Source organism: Amblyomma mixtum, chromosome 7 (assembly GCF_055824585.1).
Source record: "Amblyomma mixtum isolate Tamu chromosome 7, ASM5582458v1, whole genome shotgun sequence".
Classification (NCBI taxonomy): Eukaryota; Metazoa; Arthropoda; class Arachnida; order Ixodida; family Ixodidae; genus Amblyomma; species Amblyomma mixtum.
Genome location: NC_143018.1, coordinates 60,687,876 through 60,713,703, shown reverse-complemented (window position 1 = coordinate 60,713,703; position 25,828 = coordinate 60,687,876). Strand labels below are relative to the sequence as shown.

General features: G+C 47.8%; 1 protein-coding gene across 1 annotated transcript in view; it reads left to right on the top strand.

Annotated features, from left to right (window-relative positions):
- Positions 1-5,239: 5,239 nt before the first annotated feature.
- Positions 5,240-25,828, top strand: part of LOC149336230 (voltage-dependent calcium channel subunit alpha-2/delta-3-like) — a 168,980-nt gene continuing 148,391 nt past the window's right edge. The window contains exon 1 of the mRNA XM_089552755.1: positions 5,240-5,891. Coding sequence (XP_089408881.1) covers positions 5,656-5,891 — 236 coding nt within the window. The 5' untranslated portion in view covers positions 5,240-5,655. The remainder of the gene's footprint in view (positions 5,892-25,828) is intronic.

Below are 25,828 nucleotides of genomic sequence, written 5' to 3'. Positions count from 1 at the left end.
GATTTTCGGTAAAGTATCACCGCATCTGTTATTTATCTGAGCGCAAGCCTACCGAATGTCAACAGAAAAAGGATCACAGACAAGCGCTTACTAGCAACTACATTTGATTAAAGAAACCTTACGACCCTTCTGCAAGGCAGGCAGAAACAAAACTAGAAAGCTAATCGAAAATTACGCAATTTCGGCTGCGCATTTTTAGTATTCACTTTCGCATACCTTTTATATTTACGGAGTTTTATGATTAACAAATAGTTGCTAGTTAGCGCCTGTATGTGGTCCTTTTTTTCTGCATAACATCTCATCTTCTTGCGGTGTGACACGCAAAGAATCCGCTCAAAATCACAATGGTATCAGCTTCAAAAGTACATTGAGAGCAATTTGGAGTTCGTTTCTATCAATAAATTGTCGTTATAGATTGCCTGAAAGCGCCACTTTTGCTGAAAACGGAGATTTGGTAAGCTGGGGAAGACCACAGAATGGAATACACGTTCCTCCACCACTGGCAGTTGTCGCACACAAACTGCGGTGCGTGGAGACATTTTTCTGGTTACGCGAATCCCAGAGGCAAGGCTACACCACCGATCGCTTTCCCGCGCTGATCACGGAGTCCTTTTCGGTATTGACGTCACTAGTTGAATCGAGTGGAGAGAAAACTTTACATCTAAGTTTCTCTGCAATAAACGCGTCTTTCGGTGCTGTACAAACACCAAAAGAGACAGAAGGAGCCACAGAATCGATTTTTTATTCAAGAATTAAAATCGGATGGACATTACGTGGAATTCGGGACAACGCCCAGCCAGTGCCGCTAAGCCTAGCGGTACACCACGTTCAGTTCTGCAACCACTCAGGAATTTTCTTTCTTTTTCACGTCACGGATGATATCAATGCACTATTTTTGAATGTTCAAAGCTATGCGCCACTTGGTGGCAGCCAAGCGAACTAGAAGCTTCGCTATGGATCTAGAAGCGTTGAAATACTGACTTTTCTAGCATGACTCACATTTTTCATGTACGCTTTTGTAGCTTGACTTTCAATTCGCATGTTAACTTTTCTAGCATGACTAACAATTCGCATATTCGCTTTTCTAGCATGGCTCACAATTTGAATATTTCTAGCATTCTAGCATATCTCGTAACTGGCATATTCGATTATCATGACTCACAATTCGCATATTCACTTTTCTAGCATGACTCACAATTTGAATATTTCTAGCATTCTAGCATGTATCGTAACTGGCATATTCGATTATCATGGTTCACAATTCGCATGTTCACTTTTCTAGCATGACTCACAATTCGCATATTCGCTTTTCTAGCATGATTGACAATTTCAATATTTCTAGCATTATAGCATGTCTAGTAACTGGGATATTCGATTGTCTATCATGACTCATAATTCGCATATTCGCTTTTCTAGCATGACTAACAATTTGAATATTTCTAGCATTCTAGCATGTCTCGTAACTGGCATATTCGATTATCGAGACTCACAATTCACATGTTCGTTTTTGTAGCATGACTAACAATTTGCATGTTTGCAATTTGCATGAAAACTGACAACGGTTTTCATAGTGCACAGAGGCACTTCACATGAAGCGGTTGTCACCTCCATGAAGCATCTGCCCGTTGGCGAAGCGGACGGCTACGATTGCTTGCATAGTCGGCTATGTAAAGCTAAGAATGATATTCTCTGTGTCCGCACTGATTCATTTCACCTAACGGTGCAATTCGTGGTACTTATTCGCACGTTCTGAAATTTGTCATGTGAAACGAATATATGAATGCTGATTGAGTTACGGGGTTACATTTGTAATGAGGTAATGGACGCTATGAACGCATGAAAAAGAATCAAATTTTCAACAATTGAACTCGTACACCATAGAAAATGATAAAAATGGCAACAGGAACACGTATTGGTTTTAAAAAAAAAGCTATGTCGACAGCATTGATGTACTTATGGTCCTACTTTGTTAGAGTTACCTACGTCGCGTAAGCAAAGGGTAATGATCTGCGATTATCGCCCAACATTTAAGTCAGATAGAATAAGCTGTACTAGAGACATTGCTTTGGGCCTATATTATTTTCAATTTATTCAAATAACTTTCCTCATCTTCTTCAGCATTCTAAAACCTTGATCTATGCATATGTTGCTGCCGTAACGTTAGGTTCTAGCTCGCTTTCTGTGTTCAGAAGAACGCAACGAGTGAACCAAAGAGATGAAATTTCATGGTTGAACGTCACTTATTTAGCATTAAGGTAAAATACGCTATCCCTTCTTCGAGGAGGCGGAAAGGAAGTCATGTGTTAGTTTGTTTGCCTCTATACATTGAAGTTTTATAATTTTCGAACATTTATTTTCGGTGATTATCTGCAGAGGCAAACGCTTTCGCCTGTTGTGGGCTTGCCAAGCGGGGAAATATATTCCCCACGCGTGCTGTCTTTTCTGTGGTTCTCATAACACCGTAGCAATATTAGGAACTGCGTAGAGTCTTAGGGCGTAGCACATAGAACTTATCTGACATGTTGCGAACATTACGAATGCAAACATTGTTGGTAATATGTTTTTCTTCTAAAACTTTAGAGACATTTAGCTGATGCAACATCAATGCCATTTAGCATTAGTAGTAGTAGGTAACTTTATTTTCCCACAGATAGAAGACTGGCTTCAGCCCATCAGCCTAGACGACGGCCTATAGGCGGACGGCTTGTGGGCACGTTCTTCAAAGTAAATAATAAATTCATTAGTGCTAATCATACACTTCACGAGCACTAAGAGACGGTATGTGAGATCATAAATCTTCCTGAGGCCGTTCTGCAATCTTCCCGAAAGTTCGAGATAAAGAAAATATATTTTCTTTATCTCGAACTTTCGGGAAGATTGCAGAACGGCCTCAGGAAGATTTATGATCTCACATACCGCCTCTCAGTGCTCGTAAAATGTATGATTAACACTAATAATTTTTCTTTCTTTTGAAACACCAGCAAGTATCTATGAAAGTTTGAATTTACTAATTAACTATGTTGATGCATATGATGAAAGTATGAGTGAATTTGTCAGGAGAAGAATGTACAACTTACATCTTGAAATAAAACGTGCCGAAAAACTTAAGCTTCCTCGCTAACGACCTAGCAAGCTTTTCAGCATTAAATGCATCGTGGTAATGCTATTCTGTGTTCATGACAGACGCATATCTTATAGCGAACAGTTGATTCATCGACGAAACTATTGGTACAGATGTCGCTGTGTACACTACACATTTGCAATACCATCAAGACTACCTTGAGTTCTGGGTAGCAAATGTTATTCGAGATAACAGTAATGCATACTCCAGATAATCTTATCAGCAACCACTAGAAATATCCCATGAACTTAGGTTCCTTAATGCTTGATATCCCGGGAGTCCTTGCAAAAGATGGATGAAATTTGAGGTCTCCTAGCTTTTTTTCGGAACAGATGATCTACGCGCGCAGAAGACGAAAAGATGGCGTTCATCTTTTCCCTCTAAACAGCAACAACAACAATATCAACTGTACGCAGGTGCGCGGCGCGAGCAGCAGGGGGCAGCAGCTGTCCACAATAAAAAAATACGCTCATCAAAAGCGGTGGCGCGTCGCGCCGAGGTCACATGAGAAGCCACGTGATCGGCCACGTGATCGATCGAGCTTGTGGGGAGGCAACAAACAATGCAAGAGAAGCGTCACGCGCGCGCCGCCGGGAGCACAAAGCGGAGCAGCCACGCTTCACGCGCACGCAGCTTGTTCAGCGTCGTTTTCGTTTATTAGGTTGCCCAGCGGTCGACGTCACGTGTAGCGTTCAAGTGATTCAGCCGTGGCTCGACCTATGCGGACCGTGTGCAAGGAAATACGGAGATACGGTCGGACATTGACTGCGCCGGGAGACCAGCAACGTCGAGAAGTAGATCAATGCACCGGCGGGCCCCAGTAATCGAAAAGAAGTATAAATGGCGATTCCGAGGTTGTTGTTGCGCAGTGATTGATGAAGGTGGGCGAACCCACTGTGACTTGACTGCGCAGTTGGGTGTCGCGCAAAACGCCCAATGGGCATTGAACATTCTCTGGACGTCCTGGGGACGTTCAGGATGTCTTCAGGACGTTCACGGGACGTTCAGTGCCCATTGGGTGGGTTGGCAGGCACACGGGGTCGAGATGGAGACCTAAAAGCGTAGGCTCGAATAGGAGCGAATAAATCAATTAAATCGACTGAAAGGGGTGAAACTGGGTAGGTTTCATGGTAGAGAGACAAATAAAAGGTAAACGAAAAGAACAGGCGTGGTTTAGGCGTGCACTGATGCTTATAGGCAACCCACTGCTCTTACACTATTTGCTGTCGGCGATGATGGTGAATAAGTGTACAATTCAGTATGGAAAGGGTACGAAGAGGACAGAGAACGCATGGAAAACGTGAAGAAACGCCAGAAGTCGTACGGTTTGCGCTGAATGCCGTTATTTCTACCGGCTGGATTCAAACAGAGCGCATCCGAATGTCGGGCGCTGTCCGCTACTTCGAGACAGAGAGCTCAAGTCTTGGCTGTGACGTCATCGGCCGGGGAAGCAGACACGTGGTCTGCAAGGGCTCGACGCGAGGTTCGCTTGGCTTTCAGCCTTGAGAGGAAAGCGCTAGAGCGCGCCACGCTTTCCATCGTAGCTTCTTTCTCGCGGCACAAATCGAACGAGCTCCAACAGCCCGAAGCGAGTGTGGCGGCGCTGCGGGCGGCTTCTGCATCTTCAATGCGTTGGCTTCGCCGCTTGCCACTGGAAGAGTGCGGGCAAGCCTCGCGGACTCGCAAAGGAAAAAAAGAAAAACGGGGTGAATTCCTTCTCGCTGTAGATTCTTCATCGCTTTTCGGTATTTGAAAATAACACCCGCTTCAACGCGTACCCTATAATTTCAATCTCCTTATGTGGAGTAAGCAGATTATTGCGCCATCTAGACGCGAAGAAACAAAGTGCAGACTGAACTACTTTCATAAAATTTTCATTTTTGGCTTTTTAAAGGTAACGAATAACGCCCGCATTTCTTTGAACTGCGACATTTCATTGTGCAATATTGAAGAGTTTTTAACGGCAGATACCTTGCATGCCCCGTCTGCTACAAGCACGAACAAGTGCGTCGTGCCCGACGCCGGCGACGCTGACGACGCTCGCGGCGCTCATCCGCCGCCCTCTCCTCTTTCTCTCCCCGATATTTTTTTTCCCTCCGTTGCGCCGTTCATCGCCGCAAAGAGCGCCGGGTGGGGTGGGTGCGTTGCCGACGCCGCTGACGCCGCCGCTTTTCCCGTGGTGTGGCTGTGTGCGCGCCGCCGGTCTACGTCCGCTGGATTTGCTGGGCCCCGTAAAAGAGCCCGGTGGTACTGTGTGCGCGTGCCGTTATCGTTACTAGCGCGATCCGTTCGCTCCTATATAGGAATCCGTGCAAGATCGCCGCTGGCTCGTGAGGTGGAGCGCGCTGTGCGGGGATGATGCCGCCGTCGGCGCACGGTGGTGTTCGGTGGCGGCGCCGGGCGAGCGAAAGCCGCGGTTGTGCTGCAGCAGGCGCTGCCGGCTGCCGCCATGCGTGCGCGGTGCTGGGTTAGGACCCCTCGACGTCGTCGGCCCATGGACCCGTGCGCCGGGATCCCTACGTGAGTGCTGACCCATGGGGAGCTGCCGCGGCTCCGAGCGCCCTACGCCGCCGGTGCGACGACGACCGTCACCGAGACTGCCAGCGCTGCCGCCGCCGCTCGGCGACCGACGCCGATCGTGCTACCGTAGTAGCTCGCGCGGCTGCTACCGTTTCACGTCGTCATCGCCCGTGCTTCTGTTTTTGGTGGTTTGCGCGCTGCCGCTGCTCGCCGGATCCGACGCAAACGGCACCGAAGCCATAGCCAATGAGTGAGTATCTCAGTGTGCATTCACTGGCCTTGCTTTTGCAACACATAGCCTGCAGTTTTGATTGCGACCGTGACGTTTCGTAGATCGCACTGCTGCTCTGGAAACGGAGTTGATCCAGCGATGCTCAACGATGGCCCGTAACCTCAGCAGGCTCACACTCAATTGTGGCTAGACTAGGAAAATGCTTCGATACACGTTGCTGTAAACTTAGTTTTAGTTTCGGTAAGGCACGAAAAGTTCGCGCGATCCGGGTAGTCCCATGCTTCACTAAGCACCGACAGTAATGTGACGCAACCCTTCTTGCAGGGTGCGGCTTCAGCGATTCGATGTGAGCCGATTCTTCGAAGCCAATTCCGCGCACCGGGTTGGTTTTGCAGACAAGAACGATGCCTTTTGCTGCAGATACCTGTGCATTGTATTTTGGAGAGCATCGACATTCCGCTGATCCGTGCTGCGCGCCACGAGTATTCCATGGCGCATTACCCAGTGTTCATTTTAGTACGCGTCAAAATAGAAGAACAAGAAAAGAAAAAAGGAGCTCGTGCACTGCTAAACCGGTGCCGCGTCCGAAAAGTTTATTCTGTCAGGTAAAGGCGTGTCTACGTCGGTTGGCTGATAAACAGGAAATTGCGAGCGGTAAAGACGACTTCCAAATGTGGATATATGCCCTGTACCTGTAGACATCGTGTTGCAAAAAAAAAAAAAAAGAAGAAACGAATAAGTAGAACGTCTCACATTTCCAAGTCGTATGTGTTTGCCGAGTCACCTGACCGACCAAAAAAAAAACGAATAAGTAGAACGTCTCACATTTACAAGTCGTATTCGTCTCAGGAGTCACCTGATCTGCAAGGCGTGCGCGCTGCAGAACGCTAGAGTGCGCTTCAAGAAGGAAAAAAAAAACCAGAAGAGGATAGCGCATATGTCAGCTTTGCGTTCGCATACACTCTCGGGAACTCACTGGCGCACAATGACGGGGAGGTGCTCCACGCTGTAGATGGTTAGAGTCTCTGGAAGCATGTTCCAGTCACTCTGTAGATGGTCGCATTTATTACAGATCATCGGTTTCATTCTGGGACATGCAACATCCTGCTCGCGCATCTTCAAGCCCGCAGTCGGCACGCCCTCCACTGCTCAGAGCAAGCCGTGCATTTGTCTGATAGCCGGCCTGCACCCGTCTTGCATATCGTTTCTTCGGTTTAATTTTTCGGGTATACGAGCCGGAAACCACGCGCGCACGAGTCTGATGTGTCAGCAGACGGCCACCACTGTCCCACGTTCCTGCAGTTTGCCGGCGAAGCGGCGAGCTTGGACCGGGGTCTCGTCGTCGCATCGACGAGGGCCGCGGCTCGAACCAGACGCGCGCGCGCGCATGCGCACTCCAGTCCGCGTTCCGGCGCCGAGGCGCATGCGCAGCGGAGCTTGGCAGCTGTGCGCGCGCCGGCACACCTCCTCTCCCTCCACTTCTTTCTATCGCGCGCTCTTTCTTACCCACTCTCTACCGCTCTCTCTCTCTCTCTCTCTGCTCCCTTCGTTCTCTCAGTCGTGAAAACTTTAGCTGCTGTTTCTGGCCGGCTCCCGGTTTTCAACGCGCGCGCTCTCGCTCGCGCCGATCTCGCTCGGTGCCGGTTAAAAGTGCGCCCTCCCAAAACAGTTCACGCCTGTGTGTGTACAGCGCCTTCTTCGTGCTTGGAAAAACCCTTCGCGCGCACCAGCGACTCCTGGCTGGCTCGTTCTTAGGCACAGCGGTGTAAGGCGTGTTTGAGTTATGCGCCTTACATCACACGGCCGGCGGGTCATCGCTGGGAAGGAGCGGAAGTGATTTTTTTTTTGCTGGTGTTTAAACTTGCGAATAATGTTTGTGTAGAGGGACATATGGAGCGCACGCTTGAGAACACGGTTGTTAGTGCCAGTCGAAGCGAGATGTCAACCATCATTGTCTCTGAAACGCGGAACTCTAGGGTGGAAAAGAGAGTTCGGAACTCCTCCGAAGACACATGCGCGTTCTTGATATCGAGTGAACGTCTGGGGAAGTAGCCGTCTGCTTGGCGTCTAGTTGCGACGGGCGTGGGAATCTAGAAACATGACGTTCGAGAGTAGAGCCCTCTTATAACGAACCTCACGGCCACGCAGATCGTGTTCGTTGTGTCCGAGGTTCGTTGTAAGTGGACTTCCCATGTTACAGCCAAAATACATAGACAATGTAAGTTTCCTATGCGCGTCTGTGTATTAAAACTAGAGCATATTACGGCGCTTTCCATGCTCTCCAGAGCAGTCACATGCCCCTCGCCGATAACGCTACCGACAAGCTGCTTAAACGATGCGACATGTCCATAGACTTCTGTCTATAAATTCTATAGGCTCTCTAAGACAAATCCTAGAGAAGGGTCTACAGGAAATACAACGGCTATAGAAAGTCTATAGACGTTCTATAAATTTATGGCCATACACTTTTAGTGGACTTTTCTCTATAGACAGTCTATAGACTTCTTATAGACTTTTTGGCTTCCTGTAGATATTTTTTTTGTGTATTCACAGTCTATAGACTGCTTATAGACAGTATTGCCTTCCTGTAGATATTTCTTTTTGTGTATTCATAGTCTATAGACTGTCTATAGACCATTTTTATAAGGACGGGGCCGAGTTTACAGCGCTTCCTCGTTCGCTGTAACAGAGTTGTGTGACCCCATTGGATCGTTGTATCTGAGATGCAGTGCCATTGCCCAAATTATCCTGACGGTAGGACCAGGGTCGTTCGTAATAAGCGAGAGTTCGTTATAACTGCGGCCGTTATAAGTGGGCTCGACTGTAACTGACGTTAGGGAGAGTGAGATGCACCGCGACACAAACTTGAAAATCAATGCCTTCATTGTAATATTCTCAAGTATCCACGACCAAATGTGATATATAATTATTTGATACTCTCCTAGAATCGCGCTCGGTGCGTATATTAGGCCCAGCTTAAACCGAACACAATAAGATTATATGATATTGGGAAGTTCAAAATGTCGGAATTTGACACCCGACCCCGTGACAAAATGAGAAAGTGAATGTCTGGTGAATAGCGCTGGTGAATGTCTTATCTGTCGTCTCTTCTTTCCCTCCTCTATCTTTCGCGCTGATCTCTTCACATCATGAGAGAGTGCATACGGCAAAATGAGATGCTTTTCCAAGATTGATCAGCCATGTAATTAATGCTTGCGAAGTTGGCGCCATAGATACCAACGCAATCGTTTTGAGCCTATCCCTATGTCCCTATAACAAACATTGCATCCAACCAGAACCAGGAACTGCAGTTCTATGACCCGTTGCAAACAGGAACTCTCAGATCACCCCCCCCCCCCCCCCCCCCCCTCAAGTACTATAACAGGGTCAGTCTCCTTCCTTCCTAAATATTAGTAGCTCCGGTTTTGTGACCCGCTGCAGACAGGGTGTTTCAGATAAGATCGCGCCCTGGGTGGCTGGCAGAGACAACTTGTATTTGCCTAACATTTTTTGTCATTTCATTAAGACTTTAAACAAAGGAATCGTCAACTATTTTTGCCGAAAAAGAAAAAAAGATCTAAGCACCCGAATGTCTTGATCAGAAAAAGGTGGAGTGCCGCGCTTACGGGGTCTGCGTTTTTTGTCAGTTTTTGATTACTAATAAATGAAACATATTACGAGGGTACGCGTGAAAATTTATATTTAAAAATTTGTGATTGCCTTAGGATATATTCAGGTATTCTGGGGATTTCAGAATTTTTTTCGCAAAAGTCGGAAATTCAGATAACAGGAAGCTTGGTTTAGTTAGGTTTATGGGGGCTTAACTTCCCAAAGCGACTCAAGCTGTGAGGGAAGCGGTAGTGGAGGGCTCCGGAAATTTCGACCACCTGGGGTTCTTTAAGGCGGCGGTACCACGCTAGCGGCGGTCAGCAGCCATTTTTCGTCATGTTTGTGTGAGCGGTGTGGCTCATCCGTTTGCGCTAGAGAAATGATATTGAGCGCATTGTAAAGATAATTGTATCTTCTTTGCGATGGTATGTGTCGCTAAAAGCTATTCACGTTAGTATGATAGCAGTGAGCAAAAGAGCGAGGGGCATAAAACGATATTTTTGCTCGACTTGCCTGCGTTGGATTTGCTGGTTACGAAAACTACTGCTCCGAAAAGAAAACTGCTTCTGCAGCTTTTAGATTAAGTGTGACTCAAGGACCTCACAGGCATTTTATTGAGTTATATTGGGTAGTTATTTAGAACTGGTGCCATAAAAAAGTGTGAAATTTAAAAGAATGGCGCATTAATAACTCCTAGTCCAGTTCATAAATCACAAACATATTTAGCAGGATTGTAGATAGTACCCATGTTGTTAATTCTTGAAAATTTCATTGAGCTACATGTCATAATTTTTTAGTTTTCATTGTTCAAAGTTGGTCGTAACCTAGAAACTGCGCTCTTTTGATCTAAGTTTTAGAAGCAAGTAAACGTCGTATAGGGAACAAATTTTGCACGCGAAATATTTAGGAAATATTCAAGGATCTGCTCAAGGCCGAATTTCGCTATTACAAACAGAACGGTATTACTGCGCCATTCAATTGCGCTATTTTTTGGTGCGCCGTAACCTCCGCAAAATACATCCAGCGCGAAAGATCACTGTTATATTCCAGGCTTTTTTGACAGGAACTGAAGTCGCTGGTCTTAAACTACCAGTGATGTAAATTTGGGTATGATAAACGGCTCATGTTAGCTCGCACTCGCCCCGTTTGTTGGTCGACGGGGCTGCTGCATTTGAATCTCGCGGGCGTTTTGACTCAACATTGGAGTTCCGCCGGTCAACGACAGTGGCGCTGTCAAACATTTTGAAGCAAGACGTACGAGACAGTAACTATTGGGGTTTACTGAAACGTGTGCGCAGCGCCTCCCATGTGTGTGTGACGCCCGCAACTCTCGCCCCGGTACGGACGGCTGACTACGCTGAAGCCTGTCCTGCCTTTCGGTCGCTTCTTCGGCTGCTCCGCAGGCTGTCATCGGCGTATCGTGCTGTTTTGCTTGTTGGTGTTTTTTTTTTACTGTGCTTCTGTATTTATGTGCAGCGCCGTTTTTTATCACGTTATCTTGCCAGTTTTTTGTGTGTAAAAGTGTCAAATGGGGAATCGGCGGCGATACCTTCAAAGCAAAAGGTCGACGATCACAAAGCGTCGTACGCGCATGGCTGATGTCAGGGCCAAACGCAGGTGAGCCATTCGGACCGCAATTTTGTTATTAGTATGTGCATTGAAGTCCCAACTGTACCTGTGTCGCGTGCGTGAGCTACCTCGTAGTGTGTGTTATCGAGTGCGGTTTTTCATGAACGCGTGTGCAAGATTACCAGTGTCACGGCACTGTGACATTTCGTAAGGCGAGAGCAGAAATCTGCTGCATAATTCTTTGTTCCTTAGCTGGGGTCCTGTAGAAGTGGCTCTAAATTGGAGAGTTGAGGGGCTTGTGTTTAGAAATAAGCGATGAGTTTTAAAAGTCACAGAGGGCATTGAGGGATATTTTATGTATATGACGACTCTCGTCCTGAGCATGCGCACGTCGCGGGTTGGATCCCAGATGTGGCAGATGGAATTTTTTTCTTCACTCCGCTCTGAAGTAAGTCTATAAACTGTTGGCATTTCTAAAAAAGTATACTACAGCTTATACAGGGCGATAAAATCACCTGCTGATTCTGCATTGCGCAAAACATTTCGCGTTTGCGTTTTGCATTCCTCCTGATTTCGTTAGGAGCTCGCAGTGCAGTGCGTGGAAGCGGCAGTTTACGTTGTGGGGGGATGGACACCTTTCTATGCGAGTGGCATTTGGCAGCTTATGTGTAGATTATGATGAGGGTCAGCAGCCGAGCGCCGTAACCACTGAGCCACCGCGGCGGCAGGTTAGAGGAAGTGTTTTTAACTTTAGAGACAATAATCTAGGAAAACCGATAAACTGTATAGCTTAATTCTAAAAAAAAACTAAAAAAAATTTCCAAAAGAGTTTCCAAAGGAACAGCGCTCATTCGACGGTGAATGTCAATGAGTGCAACATGATCACGCCACGGTGCCTTAGCCGTGAGTGTGTAAAGTTCGTGACTTTTCAGGCTATGGTCTTTCGACGTCGGCAGGTGCGTTACAGAAAGTTGCCTGAGGGAGGAAATTTCCCACTTTGGACAGAATCGAGCTCCGCCATATTCCCCCAGCTATTAAAAATGTTGCAAGCGCGGAGAGGGGCGTAGCCAGGGGGGTATAGGGCTTCAGCCCCCCCCCCCCCCCTCTCCCTCCACCCCGAAATATTTTCGAACTGTCACGCACCGCTGACCAAAACAACCACCGGCGCCGGAAGTCCTTCTGGATTTTGTCAGCTGCAATGTCTTTTTCAGACTAGAAAAGACATTTTGGCGCAAACATTGCTAACTCGGATTGGATTTCGTGGCAGCGCCCATGCACCTGGAGTCACGTTACTCAAGGAGCCCCATCCTAGCGCAAAGCTTTGCTGGTTTCGGACTGATATAGTTCTAGACTTCGTGTGATATTTTCTTTACTTATTAAATATTCATTAACATGGAAGCATTGGTATCAGTTATGTCTGCCAAGATTTTAAAGACATGCGAGTACATTCTTTTATTTAAACAATACATATTTCACTTGTCTAGACAGTGCGCAGCGTTATCTAATACACAGTGACATTGTCAATGGCAATGCAGTTATTATTCTTGCGTATGATCTCTCCACAAATTCCAAGTTGAGGCCGCGCTGCAACATGAGGCCCCTCCCCCCTCCCTCCCTCCCCCCCTCCCCGAACAAAATTTCTGGCTACGCCACTGAGCGCGGATGCAGAATTCACGGAGCACACTTCGTACACATGCGCGCCATAATGTATTCAAGTCTCCTCTTTATCACGGCGATATGACTACCAGAGCATAATGCGTGCAGATGAAATCGTAATTTGTGGGTTTAACGTCCCAAAGAGACACTTGGGCCATGAAGGTCGCCGCTGGAGAAATCTTGATGGAGAACTTCCCGATTCTGCATGCCCTCCTTCCTGGTGAAGAGGATGTAGGGATTACTGGTTGTTTCCATTCGCTTCCTTCCCCACTCACGTACAGATAAACAGACGCACAAACAACGAAAACATATGCCTCGATATACGAAACGTAACCTAATCCAGTCCCGCCAGGGTCCCTTGGCGCAAAACGCGAGCAGTTCTGGATTCTATAGGCGAGTTGTGTTTTGAGCCCACCGATGCATCAGCGTTCGCGACGGCGGCACCGGGAAAAACTGCGAGAGAAAAAAAGGAGATGCAAAGTGAAGTAGGGCAAGAACGAAGGGAAAATAAAAGAGGAAAATCAGTAAGCAAGACACTCGCTCGCACTAGCGAACGCCTGGTAGTGAGACTAAGATTGATCGAGACCCCAGGGACGCCTTTTCACCGCCACTGCGCTTGGAACTGCACCCTTGTTGAGCTCTCCTTCCTTCTCCGCTTCCTCTCCTCCCTTTTTGTCTTTTTGTTTTCAGTTTTTTTTTTCTTTTAAATTTGTTCGCACTTTCGACTGGTCGCACTCGCTTCACGGCGATAGCTTTTAAAGGCCCGTTCCCTGGTCTGAGCGTCGGCGTCGTAATAGCAGTAGCAGTAGTAGTCAGCCGGCGTTATCGGAAGTTGGTAAGGAGTGGTAGTGTGGGACGACGTCGCTCATGACGTCATTGGAACATGTCGTGGCGAAGCGCCACGCTGAGTGGTCCGAACCCAGCAACGTCACGTGTGACTGTGCAGTTCTTCTTCCCCGTAGCTCCTCCCACTGCTGTGACAACCCCCCGAAACAAAGACTTCGTCTTTCAGGACAAAATCGCGGAGTTTAACGTCCAGAAGAACAAACACGTCGTCTTCATAATGGAATACTTTTTAGCGTAGCACTTAAAGATATCGTAATTAGGCTTAATAAGAGGTACAAGCTGAAGGTGGTGCAGGCCTACGCGCCTACATCAAGCCACGATGACCAGATCGTTGAAAGCTTCTATGAAGGTGTGGAATCGGCAATTACCAAAGTAAAATCACTGTACACTGTACTGATGGGCGACTTCAATCCGGAGGCAGGCAAGAAACAGGCTGGAGACCAAGTGGTAGGTGACTATGGCATATGTTCTAGGAATATCAGGGGAGAGTTATTAGTAGAGTTTGCAGAAATAAATAATTTGCGGATCATGAATACCTTCTTCCGTAAACAAGCAAACAGGAAGTGGGCGTGGAAAAGCCCAAATGGTAAGACTAAAAATGAAATAGGCTTCATACTATTAGTCGACATAAGCAAGTTTAACATGGAGAAAATCGAGCATGCTCTAAAGAACGAAGGTAGCCTAAAAGCAGTGAAGAGAAAATTAGTCATAGGTAAAAACCAGTTGTATGCGCTAAGAGACAAAGAGGGCAATGTCATTAGCAATATGGATAAGATAAGGATAAGTAGCCGAAGAGTTCTACACAAATCTATATAGTGGCGAATGTAATCAGAACGTTACTGAGAGATGCAGTAGAGAACAGCAGTAGGAAATTGCCAGTAACGAAGGAGGAAGTAAAGAAAGCTCTAGGAACAATGCAAAGGGGGAAAGCAGCTGGTGAGAATCAGGTAACAGCAGATTTGTTAAAGGACGGCGGAGAGATTGTGCTAGAAAAACTAGCCACCCTACGTACGCAATTCGTTGTGACTTCGAGCGTACCAAGAGCTTGGAAGAACGCTAACATTGTTTTAATTCATAAGACAGGAGACGTCAAGGACTGGAACAATTACATACCGGTCAGCTTACTGTCCGTTGCCTACAAGGTATTTAATAAGGTAATCGCTAATAGAGTCAGGACAACCTTAGACTTCAATCAACCAAAGCATCAGGTAGGCTTTCGTAAAGAATATTCGACAATAGATCACATTCACGCTATCGATCAGGTGATAAAGAAATGCGCGGAACATAACTAACCCCTTATATAGCCGTCATTGATTACGAGAAAGCATCTGACTCCATGGAAACCTCAGCTGTAGTGCAGACATTGCGGAATCAGGGTGTAGAAGAGTGTTATGTGAAAATACTGGAAGATATTTATAACGCTTGCACAGCTACCATAGTCCTACATAAAATCAGCTATAAAATTGCAATAAGGAAGGGTGTCAGGCAGGGAGACGCTATCTCGCCAATGCGAGATATCCACCGCATGTTTACGGGCGGTATTCCGGGGCCTGAAATGGGAACAGTTGGGAATAAGAGTTAATGGAGAATACCGAAGTAATGTGCGATTCGTTGGTGACATTGCGTTGCTAAGTCATTCAGAGCATGAACTGCAAAGCATGATCAATGAATTAGACAGGCAGAACGGTGGGGCTAAAATTAACACGCAGAAAACCAAAGTAATGTTCAACAGTCTCTGAAGGCAACAGCAGTTTAGAAATGCTAGCGAGGTGCTGGAGGTGGGAAGGGAATATGTCTACATAGGGCAGGTCGTGGCCGCTGATCTGGATCATGAGAGGGAAATAACCAGAAGAATAGGAATGGGGTGGAGTGCATATGGCATGTTCTCTGAGGTCATGAACGGCAGTTTGCCAATATACCTCAAGAGAAAAGTCTACAACAGCTGTGTCTATCTTACCGGTACTCACCTATGGGGCAGAAATGTGGAGGCTTATAAAGAGCGTTCAGCTTAAGTTAAGGACAACGCAGCGAGCTATGGAAAGAAAAATGATAGATGTAATGTTAACAGATCGGAAGCGGCAGGAGTGGGTGAGGGAACAAATGCGGGTTAATGACATTGTAGACGAAATCACGAGGAAGAAATGGGCTGGGGCAGGGCATGTAATGTGAAGGCAAGATTCCCACTTCCCACTTCGAGTTACTGATCAATTCGCTCTCGCCCTACCATAAGCTTGCCGTCCCGGTTAGCTCAATTGGTAGAGCGACTGCTCCGGTGTGGCGGTGGTTCCGGGTTCGAACCCCGGACCAGGACGAATTTTTCTTTAACTACGAAGTTTCTGAGAAAGCTGTATAGCTTTCCTTTGTAGCCGTATGGCTGCGCTTGGGTGGATGCCAATGAGTAATTACTCCCTTATTACAAGATAACCGCTAGGACGAATTTTTCTTTAACTACGAAGTTTCTGAGAAAGCTGTATAGCTTTCCTTTGTAGCCGTATGGCTGCGCTTGGGTGGATGCCAATGAGTAATTACTCCCTTATTACAAGATAACCGCTGGTCCTTAAGGGCAACGGAGTGGATTCCAAGAGAAGGCAAGCGTAGCAAGGGAGCGTAGCGTAGCAAGGGGAGAAAGTTAGGTGGGCATATTAGATTAAGAAGTTTGCGGAGATACGGTGGCCGCAACTGGCAAAGGACGGGGTTAATTAGACATGGGAGAGGCCTTTGCCCTGAAGTGGGCGTAGTCAGGCTGATTATGATGATGATGATAAACGGGACTGCACCATTTCCCCTTTATGTGTTGCGATAAAAAGTATTCCGTCTTGAAAGCGTGAATCAACTGGACCCCAAACAGACGCTGCTGAAAAGACTTCGCCTTTCAGAATGAAATCGAGGTGTCATGTACGGTGTTAGGGGTTTCAGAATTGCTTTGATCCGCTAAAACGGACGAGTAGGCGGCAGTCTTTACTGAATACGGGGTGAGAGTTGGAGAACAGGTGTAACCTGCTCGTGTAGTAACACCGTGGTTTGGTCCAGTTGGCTGCTTTGATGGTGTAGGAAAAAATCGCAGCACAAAATAAACGCGCACACAAGACCAGGAACTAGCAAGACAGGACAATGCTGCGGTGAGGTGCTCCTGAGTGAGGTGGTGGAGCTTAAGTCACTGCTGTGCTCTTCGTGCCTGGTACAACAGATTGCAAGATCGGTGAATCTTTTCGTTCCTTCAAGTCTGGGCCCTTCTGTCATACCTAGGTTATACAGGAAGCCTGTGCAAGCGTACAGGCGTCCTCAGTCAGCTCTAGGGGGCCAAGTTTGGAGGGAGGAAAAATAGATATTGACGGGCGATCACAAGAACTGATGCGGCGAGGTTGCGACAGCAGGGGCTTTTTGTCTTTCGCTTTACGTTTGTCACCCTCGTATTGCTTCCTTGGATCTGATTTTGCCGTGACTATTTTGTTCAGTTGCTGCGTCAGCTTCTGGTTGGCGAAGGCTTCTGGAGGGTGCAGGTAGGTGGAGGCCTCTTGGAGGGCGATGGTGGGTGAGGCAGGTGGATGTGTGGTGGGCTTCTGTTATATGCTTCTGGGTGGTGTAAGTGGGTGGTGCGTGGCGGTTCTGGAGGGCGGATAAAAACAGGGGGGGGGCTCTTTAGGGTCGCTCACCGAATGGCCGGCCGCCATTGCTTCCTCGCTTTGGTTTTGATTCTCCACCCTTTGTTGACGTTGCCTTGACTGGATAGTGACAAGGCATTGGTGGACGGCGCTTGTTGAGGTGGGAGGCTTCACTGCTTCGCTGTCACACGCCGATGCCGGCATTTTACGGAATGACTCTACTACTGCTATCGGAGTCTAATCGTTAGATAGGGCGCGCATCCGGAATGTGTATGTGTCTGTATGGGGAGGGAGGGGGATGACGGTTGGTGACGAGCACTTTTTTTTTCGTCCAGACCTTTTCGGTACGTTGTTTCCGCAGCTAAAAATTTTTACGCTATAGGAGGTGTGACCAAACTAATGAAAATGGTGGGAAGGAAACGGGGGGGGGGGGGGGGGGTTGGAAATCCTAGTTCCAAAAACCGTTGTGCCGCACCTTTGAGTGTACGGGGCCGCCGCAGCAGTGCACAACGAGCGGTGATAAAACAGCGCGGCGAGCTATTCACAGGATAGGCAAGAAGAAGGAGAGAAGAGAGGAGAACAACAGATAGAAAGAAAAAAGGTAAACGCGGCCGCCAGGAGGCGGCGGGAAGAAGCGGCGGAGGAACGCGGTGCGCGTCCCTGTCTTCTTCCGACACCCTCTGCACGCCGCGTTCAGCAAAATCGTTCGCGCAAAGGGAGGCCGTTCTAAAACGGGTCCCACAGGCCCCCGAACAGAAAGAGAGAGGGAGAGAGAGAGAGAGAGCGGCTGGCGGTCGGCCATCGGCGGCAGATGTTACGACGACGGCACGAGGCGAAGAATCGCCCCGCGGTCGCCTCCTCTCGGGCGACGACGCCGGTTCGTTTTTACGCCTCCGACAGGCAACGTCGGGCAGCGCTGCCGATACGCCGTCTCAGGAAGGGGAAAGTGCGACTGGGGAATGGAAGAGGGGGAATGTTCGTTCTATGGCGTCCTCTGTGTGAGGGATGGTCGGTTCTATGCCGGAAGGCGAGGAGCGCCGAGGGCCGACAGAACGGATGCTGACCGCACACAAAAACTGGCCTAGATGAGTAACCAAACATTGCTCCAAGAACGGCAGCAGACAGAAATCGACAAACACGTCTGGCCTCGTCCTCGGCGCTGTTTGGTTACTATGGAAAAGAGCCAAGTGGTCGGCACTTCGGCCATTGTAAACTGACTTAGATCACCGCCGTCCGGTCCACGACACCGGAAGGGAAAGACAAACAAACTTACAGAACTAGCATTAAAGTCGGGCAGATTTTCTTTAACGGCATCAGCTAGGTGTGTCTAGTTGCCATTTTTGCCACTTGTGGAAATGTAGACATCGTTAAAACGTGCTCTGTATGGACTTGGGAGTGGTGACGTTCTTCGGGTGTAAGTGGGTGGGCTGCGCTACCTACAGCTCTAACCACCACTTATTCGCACGGGTTGAGTGTGGTTGAATCTAATGGTTTGTTTTTTTTTTCCCTCAAAAAATAAACGCTGCTTGCTAGGGAACGGTGTGTCAAGGCATGAGCACCTGCTAATATGCCTTGAAATTTGTCAATACTGGTAAGCGCCTCCATCCCTTTGGAGTTTCTTCAGGCGTCAGCTCAGACGGACCTTCGCGAAAAGGAAACATATCAAGAACATCTGGAGATCGCTTGATTTTGGTTGATCTTAGTGGAGTTTAGTTGAATTTAGTTTAGTTGTTGTTGATGTTTGGTCTTGTCGTAGGTCTTGTCTGGCTACATGAAAGGAGGTAATTGGCAAAGCTTTTCGACTCAAGGAAACCTGAATATGAAATCAGAATCAGTGGCAGAAAGAGGGAAGGTAGATGGTTTCTTGCAAGCGCGAAGTGCCGTCCTCTTCTCGAAACGTTGGCGGGCTCCCTCAGGCTTCCCCCTCTCGTGTTCATATTGTGTTTGCAAATCAAAATCAAGACAGGCCAACAGTTTTTTTTTTTCATGCTCTATGGAGGACATGAATGTGGGAAAAAGGCTACTTGTTGGCGCTCTTCCCTCTCGAATAAAAGTAGCAATACTACATCACTCCCTAAAAGCTCTCTCTCATCCAGTCAGCTTTCCACGCACACAAGTATCCGCCTGTCTCGAGTTGTTCGCTTCCTTCCGGTCCAAGGCAAACCGGAAGTCGTCGCCGCTTCCGGGGGGTATATACCTATAAAGCCACCGATTCACCATGTTTGCTGTTTGCTAGCTGCTTCCGCTTTACAAGGGAAGAGCGCGGCATCGAAAAACCAGGCTGGTACAAGGAAGACGGGAGAGAGAGAGACAGGAGAGGGAAGAAGCGCACAAGAGCAAACAGGACTAGTCTGGGCCTCTAACCACAACCGCCGCCGCGCTCACGCCTGGGGCCGCGTCGCTCGCTGTGCTTAACGCTGAGAGGCGAATTCGATTTGGGCTCGACGTGACGTGCCTACGCTAGCTGCCCGGGACGACGCTGTTCGCTAGAACCGCAGGGCGCGAATGTACAAGCTGCCGAGAAGGGGCGGGAGCTAGGGAGAGGGGGATGTTTGTTGGCGGCTGGAGGGAGAGCACGACGACGTCGTAATTCGTGTGCGCGAGCCCTTTGGGGCCGCGCGTGTGGTGTCGTGTAGTTTTTGCTGGCTCATGTACAGCCAGCGTGAAGTGAAATGAGGAAAGGAAGAATGGCGAGGAGGACACAGGAGCGCGGGTAAGGAGGAGAGGTCTGTGGAGACACACGTCGCATAACAAACACACAACGAGTGTACTGAAGCTAGTTACGCAACGCCTGCGTGAGCAGCGTGTTTCCGCTCCCGCGGTTTCTCGGCTTGCTAACCCCCCTCCCCCTCTTTCTTTTTTTTGGTCCGGCATTCTTAATAGACGTAAAAGGAAAAAAAAAATGAGAAGGATTAGCAGTGCGCGCGCAGCATTCTAAGGCAGACACTGCAGGGACAAATCGTTCGAACGCTGTGAGCGAGAGGCAGAGAAAGCGAGAAAGCGACTACCGCGTTAATTGCCGAAATCTAGTCACCACGCTAACAACTCGGGAGCCTCGACGAACTCTCCCTTCACGCCCTAGCCTCCCTCTCTCGTACCTTCTCTTCCACGCGTTCTCCTTTAGCTTTCTGCGCGCTGCCATTTCGCTGCGCCCTAATGAGACAGTTTTGTTCCGTGCTTGTTTTCGCAGGCCTATTCGACGCGAGCCTGTCGAAGCCATTATGGGCGCACTCCCTACAGGCGGCTTGCGGAAGTCCATGGCCGTAGCAGGGAGGCCTATTGTTTTGCGGCCATTGTCTGACTTGCCGCGCTTCGGGCGGAGGAGTAGAACGGAGCGCTTACGGCCGAAATAATCCGCAGAAGCAGATAGGGAGAGAGAAGTGAGGAAGGGTCGCGCGGAGACTCGGAGTCGGGAACTCGGGCACGAGAGACAGCAAAGAGGAGTTGCGAAGAAGAGGTCTCGGGAGCTGTCTCCTCAGAAAGCGGGCGCCAGTGAGATGAATAGGCGCGGCACAACTCAGTGATTAGTGGCCTTTCGTGGTTCTAACCTGCCTACCCGCTTTGCGCCTTTACATGTTAAGGGGCTACGCCGGCTAGCGTTTCTGAGTCAAGTCTTTGGCCAGGTGTTAGGACGAGCTGCCATGCACGTATGCCATATCGCTCACTCGTAATCAATGTGCTCTCAAACTTCTTACCACACTTCTGTGATTTTTATTTCTATATGTATTTTTTGCGAGTATTTCAATTTCCTAGAATTCCATAGCTATCCCTTGCCTTGTAACTAGTCTTTTTCGCCTTTCTTGTGTCTTGTATTGTATTTTTGTATCTTGTATTTTGTATCTTGTATTTATTTTTGTATCTTGTATTTGTCGCCTGTCTTGTATCTTTGCTACTTGCCTTGATGTATCTTTGTTCTTCTTTTTTGTTGTACATGAAATAAGAATGTACTTGCTTTTCTTTTCTTATCATCTAGATTTCTGCGTCGCTCCGCCATCTGCAACGGGGTGCAGGCCCTGTCAAGCCTTTTTCAGGCTTTTTGCTTGCCCCCCCTCCCTCCTCAACATCACACCTGTCTAGCGGACGTTTGATGTTGAAACTAAATTTGACTTGGACTTTGACATGTACTAATCTTTTGCAACTGACTTGGACTTCGAAGGATGCACAGGAGCTTCATTACATGGCTTAGAAGCGAGCCCCTTGGGCTATCTGCTTCTGAAGAAAAAGGTGTACAATCTTTGGACACGTGATCTTGGCCAGCCTGGGATCACGTGATTACAGATCCCGCGTAAACACGTGACCACGTGTGGCATGCAGCACATCCATCTGACTTGTCACAGATGAGTGCACTGACCGGTATGCCACTCTTACAACTTTTACGGTATTCGTTGCGACGGTTGCGGGAACATGGGAAGATTTTATTTTTTCAGGTTCGCTTGTAAGCGGAGATCGTATGTTTGCCGCCACTGACCGAAACCCGAAGGACGTTCTAGCGACCAGAGAGGTGCTTAAAGGTCTTAAAGGTGCACGATATCTGCTGGATCACATTTTCTCGTGAGACGCAGGAGAGAGCAGCAGGGTATGACTACCAGTGGCGCGTCGTAAAGAGAATTGGAGACGCTTTTTCCCTACATTCGACGCAGTCTGGCTGATGGTGATGACGATGATGACGACTGATTTGCGCCGCGCAATTTTCCGAGAGAATAGTGCATCTAGGAGATCTATGAGTCTCTTTTACCTCTCGCGTGGCTTAGAAAGCTTTTTTGTTTCAGCGCATGGGCAACTTGCGCGCCCTTTACAAGGCTGCTCGAAGAGCGTCTTGCGTGTTTGAGTCAACCGAGTGGGCGACATTGCTTGCAATAGCACAAACAATGCTCACAGGGGTGGTAGCATGATTTGAACAAAGTTCCACCACAGCAAAGCTTTGCGGAGATTGAGCAGCATTGCGTGCGTGCGATTAATGCGCACGCGCATGAACTGTGTGCCCGACCTATATTTCTCTGTTCAGGTTCAGCAACTTCGATATCAGAAGTAAAATTGGTGTGTTCTCACTTGTATGCATTATTTTTCTAGCGGTCTGAAGCAGAAATATTTACAGGGAATGCTATTTGTATTTACGTCGGACATTTCCGTATTCAAGTAGGCCCTCCTTGCGTTATAGGCTCTCATCCATCGTATTCACGTTTGTACCCTTTACTGCTGCTGGAACCAGCGTAACCACACCCAGCTTAGTTTTTTTTTTCTTCTGTAAAGCTTGTTTTTCTGCATTGCACGCAAACTTAAGGAGAAGCACCGCCGTCATCCGGAGGAAAGTAACGGCTGTGGTTAAGATTGCTCGCCTTTCTCCGGTCTCTGATTGTGGTGCCCTTGGTTATGTTGGTGATTGTTGCTTCTTGGTGTCCACTCAGCTGTTTAGGGTTCCTTGCCTAAATTTTTCCTTTAATTCTACTGACGCGCGTGTTACCTTTTGTAGCTTTTGTCGTTATGTATTTCGTTGTCAGTGCTCGTGCTTTTTTTTTTTTCACCCCTGCGAAAAGATGTAGGCGGGCCCTCTGGCAGGCCCCAGCTTCTCTCCATATTAGAAAGAAGAAGAATAGTTAAGGGCCACTACCGGTTATTCGAGGGTTTGGATGGTGGAAGTAGGTCTGATTATTCGAACACGCTGTCTCCTAGGAAGCAGGCAGCACAGCCCCCGTGCAGCTTCCAACTATGCTCCTTTATATGGCAAATAACGAAGGCTAGGTTTCGAGAGGCATTACAAATGAGCAGAAGTTTTAAGGCGAACGCCTTTAATGGCTCATACTGTCGTCCGTTAACAAAGCGTCTCACACGCGTTTAACTCGACAACTAAGGAAGGTAGAAGAAAACCTAAGGTTGCTTCAGATAGAGGAGAAAAAAATGAACCTAGAAGCCATGTTTGATGACGGTAGATTAATTAGTTCATTAATTATAGACAAAAATGTCGGAATTGCATCAATATAGTCACGGTAACGGTGTGACGTCACATCCACCAGAAGTCGTCGCGGCATAGTGAAAATTGTCACAGACTGGTCGGACAAACGTCGGATTTGTGTCAAATTAGATGGAAAATGTGTAATTAAGCGTAATTAACACTCAAGATCTCCGAAAGATGTATAAATTGGGTACCGATATAGCCACGGGAACGGTGTGACGTCACATCGACCGGAAGTCGTCACGGCATAGTGTCCTCGGCTTTCGCCTCTCAGCACTTTAGTAGCCAAAGTGTCCTCGCAATTTTTTGCGCTTTCCGTGACAGCGATAATTGTGACATTGCTATTATCACTTCGCTCCTCGGAAGAGCTAGGAGTCTAAGCATATTATCGCGCTTTAATTACAGCCAACGTTGCAAAAAAAAACAACGAAAAAAAATAGCGTTTTGTGTATATCTAGAATTTTGACGATCTTCAGCTGTATACCGTAATTTCTGTTATAGAGTCCGCGCATAAAAATATATACACGCGCTGGTTGGTATGATACGGGATGCCGTTTCAAAACAAGTCTGTCGTTTTTACGCCGACAGGAAGCTAGTCGTTGTGGTAGGTATCTTCGCTGTTACTCTCTTCACAGAGCTGATATATCTGCAAGTCGGATTTAGCGAAGCTGCTGACCATAACTTGACAAGATATCGATTTATAGGATTTCGCAACCCTTCTCGCACGCTTCTGCGTTGGTATTCTATAGCCTCCGACAGTAGAGGAATGAGCTAGCGAGAGTAAGTGTAATAAAACTCAATGTCTGATTCACGCCGGGCATTCCATGCTATATTTAGCGACATTAAAAAAACAAAGGAACGGTATTGTGTAGCCCACACAGTCCGCTGAGTCCGATAGTTGAACATTTAAACATGTTTAAGCCGCGGACGGTTTACCGCAAGTTACGGTGGTTAAAAATGTTCACGTGTCGCCAACGGCGTGAATGTTTTTCAGGAATAATTGCTGGTTGCTGAAATAAATAATGACAAGTAATCTGAAGCGCACCAGGCGACCGCTAACATTAGAGCCTGGGTCTTCTTTCAAAACGTACCGCTCCTTTTTCAAACTTTTGTCCGGGTTAGATGCAATACTTCATTGGCAGCACCACCGTACAAAGAGGTTCTGGCATTAAGCTCGAGCTATTGTTTTTAAACATTTATTAGCGGGCAGTTGCAGTAGTACGTCGCGCTGTATTCCGGCTTGTAATTCAGTTGTCATTTTTTTTTTGGCGCAGCGTGGCTTTGCGCAAGCCCTGTTGCTCATTTTGCGTCGCCATGCGTTAATATAAATAAGAAAAAAAAGAAGCGACTTTAATAGGTAAATCCTTGGCCCATAAAAACTGCTGAATATATTTCCCTTTTAAAAGATGATCATGAGTTGGCTGTAAATGTAATTGATTGTAATTGTAATTGCTCAAGGGAGGTTTGTCGAAAGAGCGCCTGCCCTGCAAGATGCTTTGTAAATACTTACCAGCTATTTTCCCCTAGCTTTTTGTGATGCCTTAATTCTTGTGTAAGTTCTACGCGTTTTGTTTGATCTGTAAGTTTTTAGTTTATATAATCTGTAATATATGTGTTTCTTTTGTTGATGCTCTTACAAGTGTTCAGAGTGATGTATCGCCTTTTTTATACTAACTTACTGTCTTTATTTTGGTATATTGTTGCCTGCATGCTTGTATACTTTTTTCTATTGGACCCGTTACTAGCCGTTGGCTATGGGTCCGATCAGGGCTTGCGTACATTTGTAAAGCAACAAAGGCCAATAAATATATGAAAAATGAAATGAAAGATCGAAAGTTTTCAAGGCATTTGAGCACACAGAAGGCCAGCACCAAGACGTAGTGAAGGCGCTACTTTTTCATATGAGAGAAAACAAAAATGTAAATGTAAGGAGCTAACATAAACAAGTCTTTTTTTTTTTGTTTAAGAACCTTAAGTTTGTCGTCGATTCCACTACACTGTGACACACGCAGCGAACCTCCGCGCACTTCTAGCCACCGTCTCGGCCCCGTTATTGTTTTCTCTTCCCATCCACTTTCAATGGCCGATACGTGCCCCCCTCTCCCCCATCTCAGCCGTTCGTTTCTCCGGTCCTCAAGAGGAGAGCGCCGGTGGCAGCGGCAGCTACTAAACCCCCGGGGGCCATACGCCGCACAAACACTCACTTTCACGCACACACACATGGTACGGCCGGTCTCCCTCGCGATTTCGATCGGACCGCCACCGGCGACGAGAAGCATTAAAAGGGACGGGCCCGACGGGGCACCCTTGGCAGCTCCGAAGGCGTCGTTGCCATGGCAACGCGACCGCCACCTTGCCCTCCTCCTCCGCTTCCTCCTCCTATCTAACCTCCTCTCCCCCTGCGCGGCGGCGGCCGCCGCCGAGGATGATGTATAGAGCCGAGCAACTACGCAGGGCAGTCCAGCGTTGCGGGCCAGCGAGTTTTTCGCCGGACAGAAGAAGGCGCGGGGGGGGGGGGGGGGGAAGAGGCATCACGTCAGGATTGCGAGGGAGATTTAAAGCCGGCGTCCCAACTTAAATCCCTCTCGAGCGCGTGGCAGAGGTGGTGTGGAGGAGTAGGAGGCACACCCCCCTCCCTCCCCCTCTTTTTTTTCGGACCGCGTGTGCGCTGTAAGCTGACCGCGCCGTGCTCGGCTTGAGTTTCGCGAACGGGGTTCGACCGA